At 44.7% G+C, this 19,607-nt stretch overlaps 1 protein-coding gene across 3 annotated transcripts in view; it reads left to right on the plus strand.

Moving 5' to 3' along the window:
• URB1 (URB1 ribosome biogenesis homolog) overlaps positions 1–19,607 on the plus strand; it is a 67,170-nt gene that overhangs the window by 895 nt on the left and 46,668 nt on the right. For 2 of the 3 annotated variants that reach the window (XM_064579515.1, XM_064579509.1), the window contains exons 2-8: positions 2,146–2,285; positions 4,321–4,472; positions 5,449–5,581; positions 10,525–10,621; positions 12,877–12,962; positions 14,635–14,760; positions 17,199–17,323. In XM_064579515.1, the coding sequence (XP_064435585.1) occupies positions 2,146–2,285; positions 4,321–4,472; positions 5,449–5,581; positions 10,525–10,621; positions 12,877–12,962; positions 14,635–14,760; positions 17,199–17,323 (859 nt within the window). Of the gene's footprint in view, positions 1–2,145; positions 2,286–4,320; positions 4,473–5,448; positions 5,582–10,524; positions 10,622–12,876; positions 12,963–14,632; positions 14,761–17,198; positions 17,324–19,607 lie in introns of those variants that run through there. The other variant, XM_045902558.3, reaches the window with a different exon arrangement.

Below are 19,607 nucleotides of genomic sequence, written 5' to 3' on the forward strand. Positions count from 1 at the left end.
TTAGAAAGTAGTAGGTTATGAGGGAAAAAACCGCAATTGAATATGCTAGTATGAGGAGACGCTGGTACTCTGTCAAAATAAAACAATAATAGTGCCTCTCAAGTTAAAGAGAATTCTAAGCTGGTGGCCAGAATATCCCCAGTTAATAACTTGTCTTCCATACATTTTGCTTTTAAACATTTGATGTCTGCAACTGACAGCCAGTGCTTTGAAGATGATACCTGTTTTAGTGCAGAATTATACATTTCATTCATTCATTCATTCATTCATTCATTCATTCATTCATTCATTCATTCATTATTTACCAGGGGCTGCTATTTGCTAGGTAGAGATAAAATGATGAGTAAAAGGGGCGCCTGGGTGGCTCAGTCGGTTAAGCGACTGCCTTTGGCTCAGGTCATGATCCCAGGGTCCTGGGATCGAGTCCCACATCGGGCTCCCTGCTCAGTGGGGAGCCTGCTTCTCCCTTTCCCACTCCCCCTGCTTGTGTTCCCTCTCTCGCTGTGTCTCTCTGTCAAATAAATAATAAAAATAAAATCTTAAAAAAAAGAGTAAAAAATCAGACATGGGCGCCGCCATTATGGAGCATATGAATAGTGAAGTGGGGAAGACAGATACCAATCAATAAAATCACATAGGAAGAGTTCTTAGGTACCAGTCTTCTAAAGGAGGGGTACCTGGTGTCTTCTGGCCTCAGACCTAATCTGGGAGATCAAAGAAGTCTCCCCAGAGGAAGTGGCTTTTCAGTAGAGTTGTAGGATGGGGTAGGAACAGGGACAGGAACCTTTGTGGCAGAAGAAAGAGCATGCTTAATTATTTAAAAGATCGTATTCATGTACATATTCATGGTTTTGCTCAGAGAGCTGCATGGCATTTGGGTGCTGCATTTGAACAGGTTTCCCAAGGAAACTCAGGTTGACAGGAGATGGGTGCAGAAGAAGTAGTTGGAAGATGTGGCAAAGCTGAAGTCAGAGGGTGACCGGTAATCCCTTGAATGAGGTTGTGTTGCATTTGTGTTTGAATCTGATCTCTGTCTTGGATTCTCTTTCCCTGTTGATATGTTCTCATAACTTCCTGTGATGAGATCTCCTGACGGAAAAATCAGGGAAGTGGAATTGACAGGTTTTGTTTTCATCAAGGCATGAGGAAAGGCTTACTGTTATTTTTGTGTTGTTTTTGCCCACCTTTATTGAGATATTATTGACATAACTGATGGAAGTTTAAGGTGTACAGTGGGATAAGGACACACATATGCTGTGAAGTGATAACCACAATAAGCTTAGTTAACGCCTCCATCCCCTCATATAATTACCATTTTTGGTGTGTGATACCACTCAAGATTTATGCTCTGCATAACTTTCAAGTATATAATACAGTACTGTTAATTATAGTCACCATGCTGTACATTAGATCCCCAGAACTTACTCATTTTATTTTTTAAAGTAATCTCTACCCCCAGTGTGAGGCTCAAACCCACGACCCTGAGATGAAGAGTCACATGCTCTACCTACTGAGCCAGCCAGGCCCCCCAGAACCTACTCATCTTATAGCTGGAAGTTTGTACCTTTTGACCAACATTTCCCCATTTCCCCCACCCCCCCTAGCTGCTGGCAACTACCATTCTGCTCTCTTTTTCTATGAGTTTGGCTCTTTTAGGTTCCTCATGTAAGTAGAACATACAGTATTTGTCTTTCTCTGTCTTATTTTGCTCAGTGCCCTCAAAGGTCCATACATGTTGCAAAAAGCAGGATTTCCCCCTTTTCAGGTCGAGTAATATTCCATTGTATATAGACCTATATAGAGATCTAGATATGCCATGTTTTCTAGACCCAGAGGGTGCCTAGGAGTGGATCAATGGCAACTTCACGGAGGATCACTGCATCAAGAAGGGTTGGGTTCTAAAGCAGTTGCTTTGAAAGTTATTGCCCGCCCCCTCACTGGAGATAGAGAAAGGGCCGTGTCAGAACCCTCAATGTCCCTGTCTCCACATTGCTGCTGTGTTCTCCCTCTCAGTAAGTGGCAGTTCCAGTCACATGGATGCTCCTGCCAGAAATCCACCTCTATCACTGTGGTTTGTATCAGTATCAACCGATTGTTGCTCAGGAGATGGTCCTTGTTAACAATTGAACATTACTCTTATTTCAGCCTTGGAAGCGTTTGTCACTGTTGCCAAGAAGCTACCTCAAGAAGACGTGTATGATGTTGTGGAAGGGTACATAAAGATTTCTATGGAGTGTGCCGAGATTTTCCAGCTCCTGAGTGGGGAGAAGCGACCCGATAGTGAAGTATGTTACTCCTTAACCTGGCTTGCTGAAGAGGAGAAAAAGTTTATATGCCACTATTGTGTTGAGCTTGATGGAGAGAAATGTGATGGAAATCTCCAGGACATTACCAGCTTTCTAGAGAAGACGATGCTTTGTGCCTATGCTGTAGGAATACATTGTTTTGCGCCACGACTTTTTAAAGCATTTTAGTAGAAAGCGCTAACTTCATATTAGTGAGTGATACCAGAAGGAAGGATCATAGATTCTTAATCTAAATGCACTTGTGGGTTTTTTTTAATTTTTTTATTGTTATGTTAATCCCCATAAATTACATCATTAGTTTTAGATGTAGTGTTCCATGATTCATTGTTTGTGCATAACACCCAGTGCTCCATGCAGAACGTGCCCTCTTTAATACCCATCACCAGGCTAACCCATCCCCCCACCCCCCTCCCCTCTAGAATCCTTAGTTTGTTTTTATTTATTTATTTTTTTTGTTTTTTTAAAATTTTTTTATTGTTATGTTAATCCCCATACATTACATCATTAGTTTTAGATGTAGTGTTCCATGATTCATTGTTTGTGCATAACACCCAGTGCTCCATGCAGAACGTGCCCTCTTTAATACCCATCACCAGGCTGACCCATCCTCCCACCCCCCTCCCCTCCAGAACCCGCAGTTTGTTTTTCAGAGTCCATCGTCTCTCATGGTTTGTCTCCCCCTCCGATTTCGCCCCCTTCATTCTTCCCCTCCTGCTATCTTTTTTTTTTTTCTTAACATATATTGCATTATTTGTTTTAGAGGTACAGATCTGAGATTCAACAGTCTTGCACAATTCACAGCGCTTACCAGAGCACATACCCTCCCCAGTGTCTATCACCCAGTCACCGCATCCCTCCCACCCCACCCCCCACTCCAGCAACCCTCAGTTTGTTTCCTGAGATTAAGAATTCCTCATATCAGTGAGGTCATATGATACATGTCTTTCTCTGTTTGACTTATTTCGCTCAGCATAATACCCTCCAGTTCCATCCACATCATTGCAAATGGCAAGATTTCATTCCTTTTGATGGCTGCATAATATTCCCTTGTGTGTGTATGTATATATATATACCACATCTTCTTTATCCATTCATCTGTCGATGGACATCTTGGCTCTTTCCACAGTTTGCTATTGTGGACATTGCTGCTATAAACATCGGGGTGCACGTACGCCTTCGGATCCCTACATTTGTATCTTTGGGGTACATATGCAGTAGTAAATGCACTTGGTTTTGACATGGGTTGCTTTTAAGTAATCTCTGAACCCAACCTGGGCTTCGAACTTATAGCCCAAGATCAGGAGTTGCACGCTCTACCGACTGAGCTGGCCAGGCACCCCTTGACGTGGTTTGTTTTAACAAAAAGGAAATAGGTAGAAACCACATGTCGTGGTTGCAGACACATACTGAGTTGACTGTGGTTTTCTGGTTCCAAAGAGGTTCAAAATTTGGGATATTTATGAACCTGTTGAGATCTCAGGGTTATTGCTGTAAGGCTGTAGACCTGAATATCCCCAAAGCAGTGAGGCCTGGTCATGAGTAGAAATTTTTCATTTCATTTTGTGTAATTGTAAGCAAGCAAGCCTCTATTTATTTATTTATTTATTTATTTTTATTATTAAAGATTTTATTTATACATTTGACAGAAACACAGCGAGAGAGGGAACATAAGCAAGGGGAGGGGGAGAGGGAGAAGCAGGCTTCCCATGGAGCAGGGAGCCCAATGCGGGGCTCGATCCCAGGACCTTGGGATCATGACCTGAGCCGAAGGCAGATGCTTAACGACTGAGCCACCCGGGTGCCCAAGCAAGTCTCTGTTTAGCTGGACTATGGGAGCAAGACTAATTCCAGAGCCTGGGGTCTGCGGAGCCACCTGCCAAGCTGTCACCTTCCTGCCTTTGGCTCAGGATCTGTTGAAGGTTTTAAAGTGACTGTGGCTAAGACAAAAGGAACATGTACAGAGGGGAAAAAACAAATGAGCCGATTTGTAAGCATTTCAATTCTGTCTTTGCAGATGCTATTAATATTTCAAGTTTTCGAGGCTATTCTATTGCGGACAGCAAGCGATCTTTCCCATTTTCATGTTGTGGGGACCAACATTGTGAAAAAGCTAATGAATAATCACATGAAGCTCATCTGTGAGTCCCTGTATGCCTCGGGCTACAGGTAAGTTGCCCTTCTGTGGCAGGACTAGCCGTGGGCTTAGTCTGCGTTCAGCTGTCCGTGAGTGCACTTGACCTTCCCTCCACTCATAAAGCAGAGCTGAGCGGTTTCCAAGGCCATCAGGGCTGTGGCTCTGCCCCTGCCACCCCTGTTGACCAGCCCCTCGCTGTCACCGACTCCTACCATGTGTCCTTCTCACTCCTGCCCTGCTGTTCTTACTGTCGTGGGAACCTTTGACTGCAGACATCCTTTCCATTGCCCGTCCTTCTGCCCCAGTGGCTCTTCATGATCGGCTCTCGCTCCCTCCCTCTCTGCTTCAGGACTTCGTGGCGCGGAAGTGTCATCCCCGGGAGGCCTTGTTTCACCACCCCCCATCCACTGTCACTTTCTGTCCATTAGCTTGTGGACAGAAGTATCTGTTTGTAGATCTGTTTGGGTAGCTTGACATTTGACATAATATTCCATGTCAGTTCGCTGACTGCTTCCCTCCGCTAGAATGCAAGGTGCACACAGGTGGGGGCCTTGACTATTCTGGAAGGTGCAGTCTTCCTCCACCTAGAATGGTGCCTGGAGTGTGGTGGGTGCGCAGTAAACCACAGATTCCGGGTGGCTGTGGAAAGGAAAGGCAGCTAAGAGCTTGCTCCTGGAGATGCACACTGTGCAGAAGTCTTCCCCTGCACCCTGCCTCTGTGGGGGATGAGCTGCGGGTCCCCCGGGTACAGGGCAATTTACTGGAGAGAGAAACTGCCATCCTCTTTGTATCATATTTTGTATTCTTGGAGCCCTTTCAGACTCAGTTTTTAAGCTTTATTTGGAGATTTTGTTAAGTTGTGTTTTTTTGTTTTTGTTTTAAAGCATGTCTGCATGTCTCTTTCCTTCCTTTTTCTGGCTGGGGGATAGCAGACTACACAACCAGGAGTGCAGCTGGCTCTGTGCTTCAGCTGTTCCTGACATGCCTGATTTTCTCGTCCTTGTGCAGGATGGCCCGAGCCTGTCTGAACCTGATGGCCGCCATGGTGACCCAGGGTCCTGAGGCTGCCAGGGACGTCTACAGCCATTTTGATTTGAATAAAAAGACCTTGTACACCCTGGCGACCAAGAGGGATTCCAAGGTGAGGAGCTCTGAGCATTTCGTACTTCCTGTGTATTTCCTTTCCCTTGGAGGGCCATCGTGGTTTGTTTGTCGTCCTTTCTCTGGCCTTGGTGCTCACGTGGGTGAAGTAGAAGGCCAGTGTGTGCGGAAACGCGTGGCAGAGCCTGAACAACAGACATCTGAGGACAGTTTCTCTGGGGGCCCAGCATTGCGGCGCTTGGCCTGTGAGCGTCTTCGCGGAGTAAAGGAAATAATCTCTATGTGCCTTGTGGCGTGGACCCTGTGGGGCATCCCAGTCCTATTCCTATTCTGTCCACTTCGGAGAAAACCCTTGGAAGTTTAAACCAGTGACATCATCAAAGAGGACATTTATGGCTTTTTTTTTTTTAAGATTTTATTTATTTATTTGACAGAGAGAGACACAGCAAGAGAGGGAACACAAGCAGGGAGAGTGGGAGAGGGAGAAGCAGGCTTCCCGTGGAGCAGGGAGCCCGATGGGCTTGATCCCAGAATCCTGGGATCGTGACCTGAGCCGAAGGTAGACGCTTAACGACTGAGCCACCCAGGTGCCCGCATTTATGGCTTTTTAATGTGTCCCGTGTCTCCCATCAGTAAGTCTTGTCATGAGTAGGTGCTGGATTGTACCAAAGAGAATGGAAGTGTGAATGGTTTTCAGGAGAGCTGTTACTAAAAAAAAGTTCCTGGGTGGCTCTAGAAGTTTCACTTGGATTTAGAAAGGTTCTTGAGAAGAAGGCACAAGTTGGAGGACTCGGAAGCTGGAGAGAGGTGCCGTGGGCCACCTGTAGGTTGTCTCAGGCCTCCCTGCTGGCGCTGCCGTGCCGGGAGCAGCCGGGGCTGCCTTCTCCACGCCCCCTTCCCGAGCACAAACAGCACCCGGGCAGTTAACCAACCTGTCTGCCGAGGTGGAGAAGCACGGGAGCATAATTTACTCCTGCACCCTGTCCTCTCACTCTTCAGGGAAATGCATGAGTTTCCACACTGGCAGGTAATAGACTGGAGGTTAATCACAGTATTACCAGGTAACTTTTCTGGCTCTGTGAGGTTGGCCCAGTGTTGAGGGTTTTCCTGGCACGACAAATAAGGTGTTCTTCTGAGGAAAAAATTCCAGGTCTTACTGTCTCATGGATACTCTTCTTTATTATCGTGAGTTATTTACATACTATGAATGTGTCAACAAATTCCATTCATTGGGTAATGGCTGCTGACATTTAAATGTGTTTCTAATAAAAAGAATTTACGTGCTGTTTGCACACTAGGGCAAATGTCATGGTTCTTTGGTCTTCCTTGGCAGTCAGCCTGCCAGTGATTATCCATCAGATTCGCTTCCCATTTCTCTCTTGACCTCAGCCAGCTGGGTCCTGTAAGTAAAATATGTCAGGACCCCGGACCACCCACCAAGACAAGGAGGGAAGGCCCAACACAGGCTCCCCTGCCTGAGCCCCGGCTGCAGGCTGTGTGCGCGCTGCTCACCTCAGGGTCCTCTTGGCAAGTTATATTTTACACCTCCTTGATCTGTAAAGTGGGAATTGTTGTCAAGACGAAAGTGTTTTTACTTTATGGTGTACCTCAAATATTTTGTTGTGGGAAATGATTTTTAGGCATTAAATTTTTTTCCCATACAGGAACGTTAGGGACATTGAAAAATAGCAGCACAGAGAACCCGTCCTCCAGCTGCAGACATGGTCCCCTCTGCCACGTTTTTGGTTTGTTTGGGGGCAATCGAGTATAGCGGATCCCACATGTGAACCATATTCCCTTATGCATATTTCAGTGTGTACCTCTAACAGAAAGCGACCTTGTAAAACACAGAACCACAGTACCATCCCTGCACATGATACTGTTCATAACTCTTAATATCACCGATGCCCAGTTTGGTCTCAAGTTTTTCCCACTATCTCTGAAGTGTCTTTACACATTATGGTTCAAATCAGGATCCAAACAGGGGCTACATATTGTGTTTGGTGGGTCTGTTAAATTTCTTCATGTTGTTAGAGTTTTCTGTCACCACCCCCCCACCTTTTTTTTCATGCCATTTAGTTATTGAAGCTGATGGATATCTAGATCTATTTTTTTTTATAAGTGTGTTTTAACATTTTGGAGGGAATTGTTAAAGCCTCATAAAGAGAGAGGATTATGGTTCTCTTTCGTCCAGCCAAAGAAAGCACTGTTCATATCGTTTGCCAAAAAGCAGTTTTACTAAATATGTTTTGGTCTATTTTAGACCGTGTTTTGCAGAACAAGCCATAAAGAGTTCAGGATGCTTTCTTCCTAGGATTATAGCACTGTGAAGTCACAGGGTAGGAATGAGGAGTAGGCATGTGACCCTCTTGCCTTTGATGGAGCTTGCTGGAGATGGAGGGCGGAGGCCCAAGGGACAGTGAGGAGCTGTCTGGCCAGGAGGATGAGCAGGAGGTGTGGCCGTGGCTGCTTGGAGTGGGGCGGGTGCTGTGTCTTGGGGGTCTTGGTTTGTTCACAGTGTCGGAAACCTGAAATCTGGGGTTGGCTGCGATATACAAGATGGATAGCAGGAGGTGAGGACTACATTCCATATCAGTTCAGGATTCGTTGCTGGGGGGACCTTGAGGGGGTCTAGTCCCAACTGCTGTGTATAAGCAGGATGGAAAGATCTAGAATGGCACATAACCGGGACCTGCATTCCAGTACTTAAGTGGACAACCCCCGCCAAAACTGTACGTAGAGTCTTTCTAACTAGCTAGCAAAGCACAGAACCTAATTTAGTCTTACCAGGCAAGTTTTGGCATCGTACCAGCATTCTTTTGAAACACGAGGCATACGTAGATCAGGATAACAAGTTAACTGCTTGAATTAGTTGACATGTTTCTTTCAATGAGAAGGCATCTACATAGCATGGGAGCAGTGGTTACTTTAAGCTTCCTGAGGACAGGGACAACATCTTAGTCATCTTTGTGTCCTCCCTGGGCCTGAGATTATGGCATCTTGAATATAATTGGTGTTTGAACAAGATTGAATTGGTGAGTTTTAAAGGCACTGAAACATTGCTGGTACTCTGAGGAAATGCAGCTCATTTTCAAGACTTTAGTGACCATTGTACCCAAATTCCATATTGTGAGGAAGTCTGCAGAGTAGTCCCCAGAATGGGGAGGATAGTTTTGAGCTCTTAGTGTTTTTGGAATAAACCAGCATTGGTCTGATAAGGTTTTGCTGAACTGCTGTGGGGCATGGATGGAGGTGTAGACCCTTGAATACAGTCAGTGTGCAAGGCCTCCATCCAGATGTTGCAGAGCGTGGGTCAGGTGGCCTTTCTCTTCTCCCTGAGAAACATACACCCAATAAAACAAGACAATTAATTAAATACTCATGTAGAGGCCTAAATGGTTCCAAGTTTGGTCCTTGCATCTTGAGAACAAGCGAAATAAAAATGCCTGGAAGCTCTGAGAAGAAAACACTTCTCTAAAGTCAGACATAAAGTCACACATGCAGCAGTATGTTTGTACAGTTATTTCGTACTTTGTAATTCTAGGACATACTCACTTAGTAGCTGTGTGACCTTGAATGAGTTTTTAAAACCTCTATTTCCTCATCTGTAAAATGGGTGTAGAAGGCATCTCCACTTCAAGTTGTTATAAGGAGTAAATGAAAACCCGATGTGCAGCCTTTGACTTGGTGTCTGACATATAGTAAGTGCTCAGTAAATGACATTGATCTCCCCCTCCTCCTCCTCCTCCTCACCACCACCACCACCACCACACTGCCACTACTAAATGGAATGGAACTATCTGGAAGGCTGACTTCTTAATCTTTTCCAGGCATCCAGGGCAATAATTCTCCATGGTATTAACTTAGTTCTTGGCAGCAAATTAAGGTATCTTTGGAATAACTAAAGTAGGGAGGAGAGTACAGTTGAAGCAGTGGAGTGCTGGTGTAGCCGATGAGCCGTGCGCATGACCGGCCACCGGGGTGTGAAAATTACTGGGAGAGAAAGTTGATCACATGGCCCCCACCACTTCCCCTGAGGTGTTGGTGACTGGTCATAGCCGGTGGGCCCTCCTTGAGGATGCCCACTGTCCTGGATCGTGGCCGCATCCTGCAGGACCCCATAGATGGCAGTCCGGGAAGGCCATGCTGGGTTTGTAATATGGCAGCATCTGGGCTTTGGTGTCTGGTGTGAATTTATAATACCTAATAAAACCCAGACATCACCTCTTTGGTGTCAACAAAAGCAGCACTGATCTTTCCATTGGCTCTGGATTTTCTGGATTTTCAAAAACATGTGTATGATTTCACTGGCAAGTGAAGCAGATGGGATCTGGATGGGCAGAGAATCCTCTGCTCTATACCAAAGTGGTCCGTAAACCACAAATGGTTATGTATGATGGCAGAAGGGGACACAACTGTACTTTACCCATACTTATGTGTTTGTTAAGCAGTGAGCCATTATGCTGTCGCTTTTAAGCATAGTGGATGAAAATCGGTATTTCAGAGAGACATGTTGGTAATTTTTTTCTTTACTTTTGGCCCATTTCTTGACATTTGTCTTTTTTTAGAGAGGGAGAAGGGGGAGGGGCAGAGGGGGGAGAGAGAGAATCTTAAGCAGGCTCCACGCCCAGTGCAGAGCCCAGTGTGACCCTGAGATCATGACCTGAGTGCAGATCAAGAGTCAGACGCTTAACCGACTGAGCCACCCAGGCGCTCCATACTTTTGTGTTTAGAAACAGCTTGAAAGAGAAAGAAAAGAGCAGAAGATGGAGGGAAACGAGCAAAGAAAAAAACCCCATGTTCTCACAGAGAGATGACTGCAGGTTTTAGACTCTGAGCCTTCTGATGCCACAAGCCCCAAGGCCTCGGTGCCACTGGGATGGGAGGGGCGCGTGAGCCGCGGAGTCCCTGCTTCGGGCGGGGGGGAGGGGGGAGGGACGGGGTGTGCATACGCAAATGACACGGGTCTCCTTCACCCCCCAGGGCGTGCACGATGTCCGGCTGGCCTACATCCAGTTTGCGCTTTCCTTTCTGATCGCTAGTGATGACAGCACGATAGCGCAAGTGCTGGAGTTGAAAGGTAGGTGCGCCCCTTTGTCTCGTAGCAAAGCCTGATTGCAATTGGTTTTTGGAAAGTCTCCCGCAAAGCATTTTTCCCAGGTTGAAAAAAGTCTACAGCTTTTGCAGCCGCTGCATGCACGAGCATGAAGGATGCATGTGTGGCGAAGCTTCGGTCAGTGCAGTTTGGAGGTGGCTAGTCAGCATGAACAGAGGTATTCCTGCTCTGCTATCTGGAATGCTGAGCAATGTCCTAACAAAGGATGGATGCAGACTTCAGAGACTCCTGCTCCAGAACCCACACAGATACGTAGCCCTAGCTACCTGGCCTTTAGTAATTGGGTTTGAAAAAATAAAGTTTAGGGTGCCTGGGTGGCTCAGCTGGTTAAGCGACTGCCTTCGGCTCAGGTCATGATCCTGGAGTCCCGGGATCGAGTCCCGCATCGGGCTCCCTGCTCAGCAGGGAGTCTGCTTCTCCCTCTGACCCTCCCCCCTCTCATGCTCTCTCTATCTTATTCTCTCTCTCAAATAAATAAATAAAATCTTTTAAAAAAAAATAAAAAAAAAATAAAATTTAATCCCTTCAATAGCTTTGCCACGTGTTACCAGAATATCACGAGGAGAGCTTCAAAGAATGGCAACTGGACCACCTTCTGGTGGCTGTCACCCTAGAGCCAGGCTTGGCATAGTTTAGGCTGTTAGGGCCACTTGTATTTTATCAAGAGCTTCAGTAAGACAGAGAGTGGCAGCCCAGACCACACTTAGCACATGGTAGTCGTTCAGTATGATCCCGCAGAATCGAGCCCTGTCTGCAGGTGGGGAGCTGTTCCATGTCCCTGCTGGAGGTCTGGGAGTTGTTGGAGGAACGGCGTGGTGTCTGTGTGGCCCAGTGCGGTCAGGTCTCCAGCCCGTCCCTCACCTCCCCCAGGGTGGGAGACCTGAGCTCTCTCCAGATGACTTCTAGGGACCATTTAAGAACAGGGTGTGGGTGCTGGTCACCCTGTATGTCGTCAGCCCTGGTCCATGCGGGGAGCCATGTTGCACTGGGGAAGCAGCCCCGTGGAGGAGACCCCTTCGTCATGTGCCTTTCCTGCTTGTGGCCAGCTCCTACCAGGGCTAGGAGTCCTGCAGAACTCCCCTGGGTCATCTCCGCTGTCTGGCCTTTATTAAAGGACAGTGGTTTGGGGTTATTCATGGACACTGCTAACGGGGCAGGGATGCACTTCAGTTCATGTTTTGGCGAAGCATTTTGGCCATTTGTGTGAGAACTTTAAAAAGGTTTGATCCAGCCATTTCATGTCTAGTCATTTATCCTAAGGGAAGAATTAAGGAGGTGAGTAGAGGTTTTCTTAGGGGCTATTTTTTCATGTCAGCTGAAAATTGGACGACTCCTGACTGTCCACCAACAAGGGATTGATTGTGCAAACTGAGGACTAATCACAAGGCGGAGTACAGCTATTAAAAATGGTGTAGAAATACACTTCCTGACATCAACCTTTTAAACAATGTGTGTTTGGGTATAAACTCAGTTGTAAAACTGTCAAGTATCCCATTTTATAAAAAGGTAAATGTAACAGAATATGGCTATATCAGAAGGTTAACAGTTAACTAGCAGCCCAGATGTTAACAGTGTTAGCCTCTGGGTAGTGGAGTCATGGATCCTTTCAGATTTCATTCTTTTGGTTTGTCTGGTATTTTCCAATTTTTTTTTTTTTGAGAATGAGTTTGCTTTTGTAGAAAGTCAGTGTGCCCACTGAGCACCAATGGAGCAAGTGAAATTGTAATCGCCTTGATGTTTCTTCCCAGTATCACCAGTATATTAGTATATGGCATCAAGCTGTGGTGGCTGATTCCTTGGGGATTCAAAAATATGAAAAGAAAGCAAACAGATCATCCCGAATTCTGCCACCAGTGAACAAAATGATGACCATCATTTAAAATATAACTAAGCCTAAGCAAAGAGACATTTAGCAAAATTGTGATCATACCGTACTTTTATTTAAGTTAATGTGAGAAAAGGAAAGTAAAACAACCAAACTTCTGAACTTTTTTAATGGTTCTGTCATTGTTTTACTTTTAGGTATTAATTTCCTATGTCATGAAGTGGTTATCCTACTGTGAACTTGTGTAATTGAAAAAAGACAAACCTTAAAAAAAAAAAAAAAGAGGGAAGAAAATGGCATTGTGTGCTGTACCATTTTAAGAAGTAATGTTCTCGCATCTGTTCTCATGTTCAAAATATTTTTGAGTTTAATGCTTTGAACCTTTTACTTTCAGAATTTATTCCTTGCATTTTTAGCTCAGGCATAAAGGAAGACAGGATTTCTACTGTCAATATTTTGTTATCCACGCTGAAAACAAAGGTATGTGGTTTTACTCAGTGTTCCTGTCGTTGGTCTTCTCCAGAGTTTGACAAGACCCTAGAGCTGTAACGGCTTAGGGCACACGGGTTGTTGTGTAGGTGGAAATGGAAAACCTTTTCTTTTTTTTTTTTTTTAAAGATTTTATTTATTTATTTGAGAGAGAGAATGAGATAGAGAGCATGAGAGGGGGGAGGGTCAGAGAGAGAGGCAGACTCCCTGCCGAGCAGGGAGCCCGACGTGGGACTCGATCCCGGGACTCCAGGATCATGACCTGAGCCGAAGGCAGTCGCTTAACCAAGTGAGCCACCCAGGCGCCCGGAAAACCTTTTCTTAATGCTGCCGAATCATCACACCAGGAGAAAAGCTGTGGCTCACTATTTCACGGGAAGCCTTTGGATTAATTGTGAGCTGGAAATTACAGCTGCTCTTATTTACACACCTAGCAAAATGTCATATTGAATTACCTTGCATATTCTGCCTTTTGCAAGCATCTTGTAGAAATTTTAGAATTGGCTGAAAGAATCGCTGTCTTCCATACAGAAGCGACTTAAATGATCAGCTAGAAAAAATCTTGTGACTGTCCCAGCAGAAAAAGCTGTGAAAACCATGAACTGGCAGTCCACATAAAAATAGCTAATTCGCATAGTATATTTAAAACTGTGGTTCTCAGCTAGGAGTGATTTTGTGCCCCTCACTGTGGGACATTCGGAAGTGTCTGGAAACATTTTTGGTTATCATAGCTGGAGAAGTACATCTGGCATCTAGTGGGTGGAGGCCAGGGATGCTGCTCAGCATCCTACAATGCACAAGACAGTCCCCTATGACAGTTATTTGTCCCAAAGTATCAGTAGTGCTGAGGTTGAGAAACCCTGATTTAAAGTAAATACAAGTCATGAGATACAGGGGTTTTTTTTTGCCTATCAAGTTAGCATTGACCTTTTAAAAACAGTGATATTCAGTGCTAGCAAAGATGTTTTGAATGGGGACTTTTCTGGAGGAAGTGTTTGAGCAGGTCTGGCAGTATGTGTCAGAGGTCTTAAAAATGTTCTAGACTTGGGGGTGTTGGACTTCCCTGAGAACCACCCAGGAAGCAAATTTGAAACATATACACCTGGGCCACATCCCCAGAGGTTCTGGGAGTGGGTCTGGGGGGAACTGAGAAATGGTGCCCCGTTTCCAAGCCTATAATCAGGAATGCAGGGAAGACTCTGTACAAGGATGCTGATGACAACCAGAGGGGAAACAGCCCACTTGTACCCACCCGGGGAATGGGGAAATAAATTATGGTCACTCGTGGGCTAGAGTGATACTCAGCCCTCCAAAATGAGTTTCTAAAGGAGTTTTTAATGATGTGGGAATTCCAAGCTCATGTTATATAAGTAAAAGTGGGCAGAAAACTGTTAAGTATAATCTCAGAGAGGTGAAAAGCCCAAACCAAACGGTATGTACACGTACATATTATGTGCTGCAGGGCGGGGGGCTGAAAGGAAATGAACTGGGATGCTAACTGTGCGCACCCTAGGATTGCTCGAAGATTGTTGATTTTTTATGTTTTTCTTTTTTTTTGGTCACACATTTTGCCATAGGCCTACATGATTTTTGTAATGACGAAATACAAGAAACACTTTTAAAAATTGCATTCCTTGAAATTCATTTGTTTTATTGTTTTCAGGTAGTTCACAATAAAAATATCACCAAAACCCAGAAGGTGCGTTTCTTTACCGGGCAGTTACTGAACCACATAGCAGCTCTCTACAGCTGGAATGGGATTGTTGATGTGAGCCTGGAAAATGTCAAGGTACAGTCCTCTTGGGTTTGAGTTAACCTCACTGTTAGCGTGTGGTCCTCACAGCTGGAGGCTGAGGAATTTACTTGCCTTAAAAAAAAAAAAAGTTCCCCCCATTTGATCTGTTTCTCTTGGCTTGTGGTTCTATTAATTCTCAGCTTAGATGAAATATGATCTTCCAAATTTTATTTCTTTACAAGGTTTTTTTCCTAATCTCTGAGGTATTATGATATTAGACTTTTTTTCTTAGAGAAAACTCTTACTCCCTTTAGCTGAGTGACATGCTGGTTCTCCCTGTGGGGCTTGCCCAGTAGACGTATGGTGTTGATCTAGGCTCTTTTCCTCCTCTCATTGACCTCCTCTTTTCCTTCATTCCGTTCTTTCCATACCAGTTTTTGGGATTTCAAGGCCTGTTGGTTTCACTTCAGGATCCCAAGTGTCTAGGAAAACCCCAGTTTCCTCACCACCTGACATGTGTAATTTATTCTGTAATAGTTCCTCAAGTGTTGAATTAGACCGGTTGCTCTCGAGTTGACCCAAGGCCAGTGTACCTTTTAATCCTCCTCATTTTGATTTTCCTCAGGGTGTTTCTGAACATGGACTTGGCCAGGGTAGTGAAGGCTCAGACTTCCTGTGAACTTTATAGTAATTTACCTCTCAAGAGCCCTGTGTTTTACCTCCTTTTATCTCTGTGACTTGCCTCTGTCCTCTTGTTTTGAACATGTTTTGTAAGCTCTATTACCAGGAAGCCTCGGAGGCTTAATAAAAACACTCCCAAATGTGGAATTTTATTCAAAAGAGCACAAGAAATTAAGTCATTCTTAAGCTTGTTTAAAAATACAAGTTTAAACTTGCCCCTCTTAAGAGTATTTTTTAATCTTTTTTTTTAATGGTTCTACTTTATAGGTGAGGACATTCAAATTCAGAGAGTTAGGTAATGCCCTCATCACTGGTTATGTTCTGGTGTCCAGCCAGAAGCTGTCCGGGAGCCCATTAAGAGTTGCGTCATTAGAATAAAAACTGCTCCTGTCACCTAGGACAGTCCAGGGGATTTTAGAGCCCTGTGTGGATACTGATCTCACCCCTGTCAATCAGGAAAGTACAGGGGTTTTAGCAGATCTCTGCCAGCAACCGGGGGTACAGACCAAATTCATTTGACCCCTGAATTAGGCAGGGCTAGGGGCGCCAACCCCCGTGCAGTCAAAAATCCGTGTACAGCTTCTGACCCCCCCCAAAAACCTAACCACTAATAGCCTAGTGTTGACTGACAGACTCACCCGTAACATAAACAGTCGATTCACCCATATTTTGAATGCTAGGTGTATTGTATCCTGTCTGGTTATGATAGAGTAAGCTGGAGAAAAGTAAATGTTATTAAGGAAATCATAAGATGGGCGCCTGGGTGGCTCAGTTGGTTGGGCGACTGCCTTCGGCTCAGGTCATGATCCTGGAGTCCCGGGATCGAGTCCCGCATCGGGCTCCCTGCTCGGCGGGGAGTCTGCTTCTCCCTCTGACCCTCCTCCCTCTCATGCTGTCTCATTCTCGCTCTCTCAAATGAATAAATAAATCTTAAAAAAAAAAAAAAAAAGATTTAATAAATAAATAAAAAATAAGGAAATCATAAGAGAAAATACATTTATAGGACCGTGCTGTCGCTAACAGTCCACAGAAGCAGAACTGTGCAGTTCAAACCTGTGTGGTTCAGAGGTCAACTGTATTTATTTCTTATCATTCACAGTATCACAGCGCAAAAGCAAAGGGAAGCTTAAAAAAAATGATTTTGTAACTGCAATATAGGCTGTAAAGAGAGTCTCTTTAATAACGGGGTTGCCGATACTGGCCTGCTCTGCACTCACTAACCCACTGGGGACCTCAGCTGTGCCATCCACAGTTTGCTCTTACGTGCAATGGGGGCAGTCATTTCTGTCCTGCCAGATGCACAGGGCGGCTGTAAAGATGGAATGAGAACCCTCATTGCCAAGTGCTTGGGAACAATAAGAAATGACGTAAAATGTCCAGTTATCTGTAGTTTCTTGTTCCAGCAACTCCCTGTCTGTTCAGCGTTAAAAAGAAATATTTTCTTTTTTAATTCAGTTTATTTAAACTAAAACAAAAACAGTTCATCCATTTCTTTCATCACCACCCCCCACCCCTACCTCTGGCAACCACCAGTCTGTTCTCTGTATCTATGAGCTTGTTTGTTGTTTTCTTTAATTTGTGGTTTATCTAATTTATTATGTCTTTATTTAGAGTCCATGTATAAGAGAGTATTTTTTTTTTTATCTTGATTGGTGTTTCTATTCTTTGTTTTTTTGAATGATAGATACCAAGTGTTTCAAATGTTCTCTAAGTCGTCATTGGGTGCGTGGTATTGTCCAGTTTTTACTCTGTAGTTGTTACTGAGGCTTACGAACTTGAGATTTTCGTTGAATTTCTAAAAACCCTCGTAGGCTTCTGCTGAGGATGCGGGGAAAACCATGGTGAGGGAGCTTGTTCACACCTTCCTGATGGATCTGTGCTGTTCGCTCAAGCACGGGATTAATTTTTATGACGCATCTCTCGGCACCCTCGGCAGGTAAGGCAGCGCCCTTGTGAACCCCACGCGGGTTCCTCAGCAGTCGTCCCGTACGTACGTGACTTCCCGGGGAAATCTGTGGAATAATGGAATTTTATTTTAGACATTACCTACCTCATCTTAGGGATGAACATTTGTTGACCCAAAGAGCGGCTGCTCATTACGAGTCCTCGGGGCAAAGGGCTCAGGCAGCAGTGGACTTAGACACCCAGTAGGAGATGTCTCACCCAGCGAGGTGCCGCGGTTTCCCTCGAGACTGTGACCGTTGGCGGGGTCTGAGGATAAGTCGTACATCCGCCTTCCCAGGGAGGGTGGACCCCTTCGCGGGCCTCCACGCAGTCCTGAGGTGGGAGCCAGTGTTATCCTGGTTTAGTGGCTGAGGGTGATGGGCACAGAGAGGTCGGGTCTCTCAGCCTGTGAGTGGCAGAGTGGCAGAGTTCAGATTTAAACCCAGGGAATCCTCGTAACAGTGAAATAGTTCTTCTTCTCCTCAAAGACAGCTGCTAATGAGCTAGATTTTCACAATTTGGTTTTTTACAATTTGTTTCATGTTTTTACATTTTGTTTATGGGGACATTTCATCAGTGCGGAAACGAAGTCCACAGCTGATGATTTAGATTATGTTCTTTTAGACTTTCTCTTTTGGTTTAACTGTAATACACATCCATGTTACTAGTTTTTAATAACCAAAATAGCCTACTGTTGGATTTATCAACCTGCTTTTTTGTCCCCGTTGATAGTAAAAATGTTAGGTATATTTTCTGGTCATTGTGAGTAGCCTTATATATATATATTTTAATCTCTGATTATTTTATTATAAAGATATAGATGGTTTGATTTAGTGTCACCCAGGTAGGAGATGACTGATCCCTTCACGATAGGATAATATGGTGGAAATTTTTCTCTCTCCTTGTGACTTGTTTTCATTCTGAGGTTATTATGAATTAACTTGCCACATCATTTTTTTCTTTTAACTTTGTTTTGGGATAGTGTAGCTTTTCTCTTATCAGCAAAAATCAGCTCACTTGCCTGCTAAAAGTAACAGCAGACTTTTATAGTCTAATATAACGCCATGCCTAAAACACATGTGTTTTTCCCCTTAAGTAAGACCCGTAAATAGATCATCATTTGATGAGCGTGTTTGAATCAACTTGTGGGTGTAGGTCTGTTCAAATAAGCTGTGGTTTATGTCAGTTTTTTGAAGCCAGGGGCAAAAGCAAATGTTTGCCCTTAGGGGAGAGGAAGGGAATTTGTCTGTGGGGACGTGGATGGAAAGCTTTGAGAAAATTAAAGTGTGTGGTTCCCCAGTAGTTGTAAGGCTCGCGTCCTCAGTCCATTCAGGGCTCCCTGCATGTGTCACCACATCCGAGAGGCCTTCCCTGGCAGCCCTTTGCTGAAATAGCCCTTCCACTGTCACTGTCCCCCTTGCCTGGCTCTTGCTTTTGACTGTGACTTATCACCACCTCGCACATTTATTTATTTGCTTGTTCATCACCTGATAGACGAGAATCAGTGAGAACAGAGGACAGTGCCTGGCACGTAGCAGGTGTTTGAAAGTGAGGCATTCTAGTGTAGGCGGGACTTGGTAAACTTCTCCAAGGGACAGGTAGTATTTAGGCTTGGTGTGTCATAGAGTCTGTTTCGTGACCGCTCAACTGTGCCACGGACATAAACGAATGGGTGTGACTGTGTTCCAATAAAGCTTTATTTATAAAGACAGAGGGTGGGCCATAGTTTGCCAACCCCTGGTGTGGAGGTTAAGAGAACAGATTCTGGAGTCAGCTCTGAGACCTCGACAAGTACTTCTCTCTGCCTCTCTTGCCTCATCTGTAAAATGGAAACAAAATTGGTACCCACCCCGGAGGGAGGTCGAGTGTGCTAACTGCCTAGAGTAGTGGCCGGCACACATTGCATACTGTGTATATAGAAATGTCATTCATTTTATTACACTGTTGACTGAAATAATGTGGATGTGCGTGGTATTTGTAGTGCACTTTGTAGATTTAGCATTGTGTTCATTTGATGGCGCAAACTATTTTGCTCATGAAATTTTCATATTAAGAATTTTAAGCCTTTTTTTTTTTAAGATTTTATTTATTTGAGAGTGAGAGAGAACACATGCGAGCATGGGGGGTTGGGCAGAGGGAGAGAGAGAAGCAGACTCCCTGCTGAGCAGGACCTTGGGATCATGACCTGAGCCGAAGGCAGATGCTTAATGACTGAGCCACCCAGGCACCCCCCAAATTTTAAGCTTTTTAGATTTCTGATCAAAATTATACTCATT

The sequence above is a fragment of the Mirounga angustirostris genome, unplaced genomic scaffold (assembly GCF_029215605.1).
Source record: "Mirounga angustirostris isolate CCGP_5_RB_7025 unplaced genomic scaffold, mMirAng1.0.hap1 SCAF_1, whole genome shotgun sequence".
Classification (NCBI taxonomy): domain Eukaryota; kingdom Metazoa; phylum Chordata; class Mammalia; order Carnivora; family Phocidae; genus Mirounga; species Mirounga angustirostris.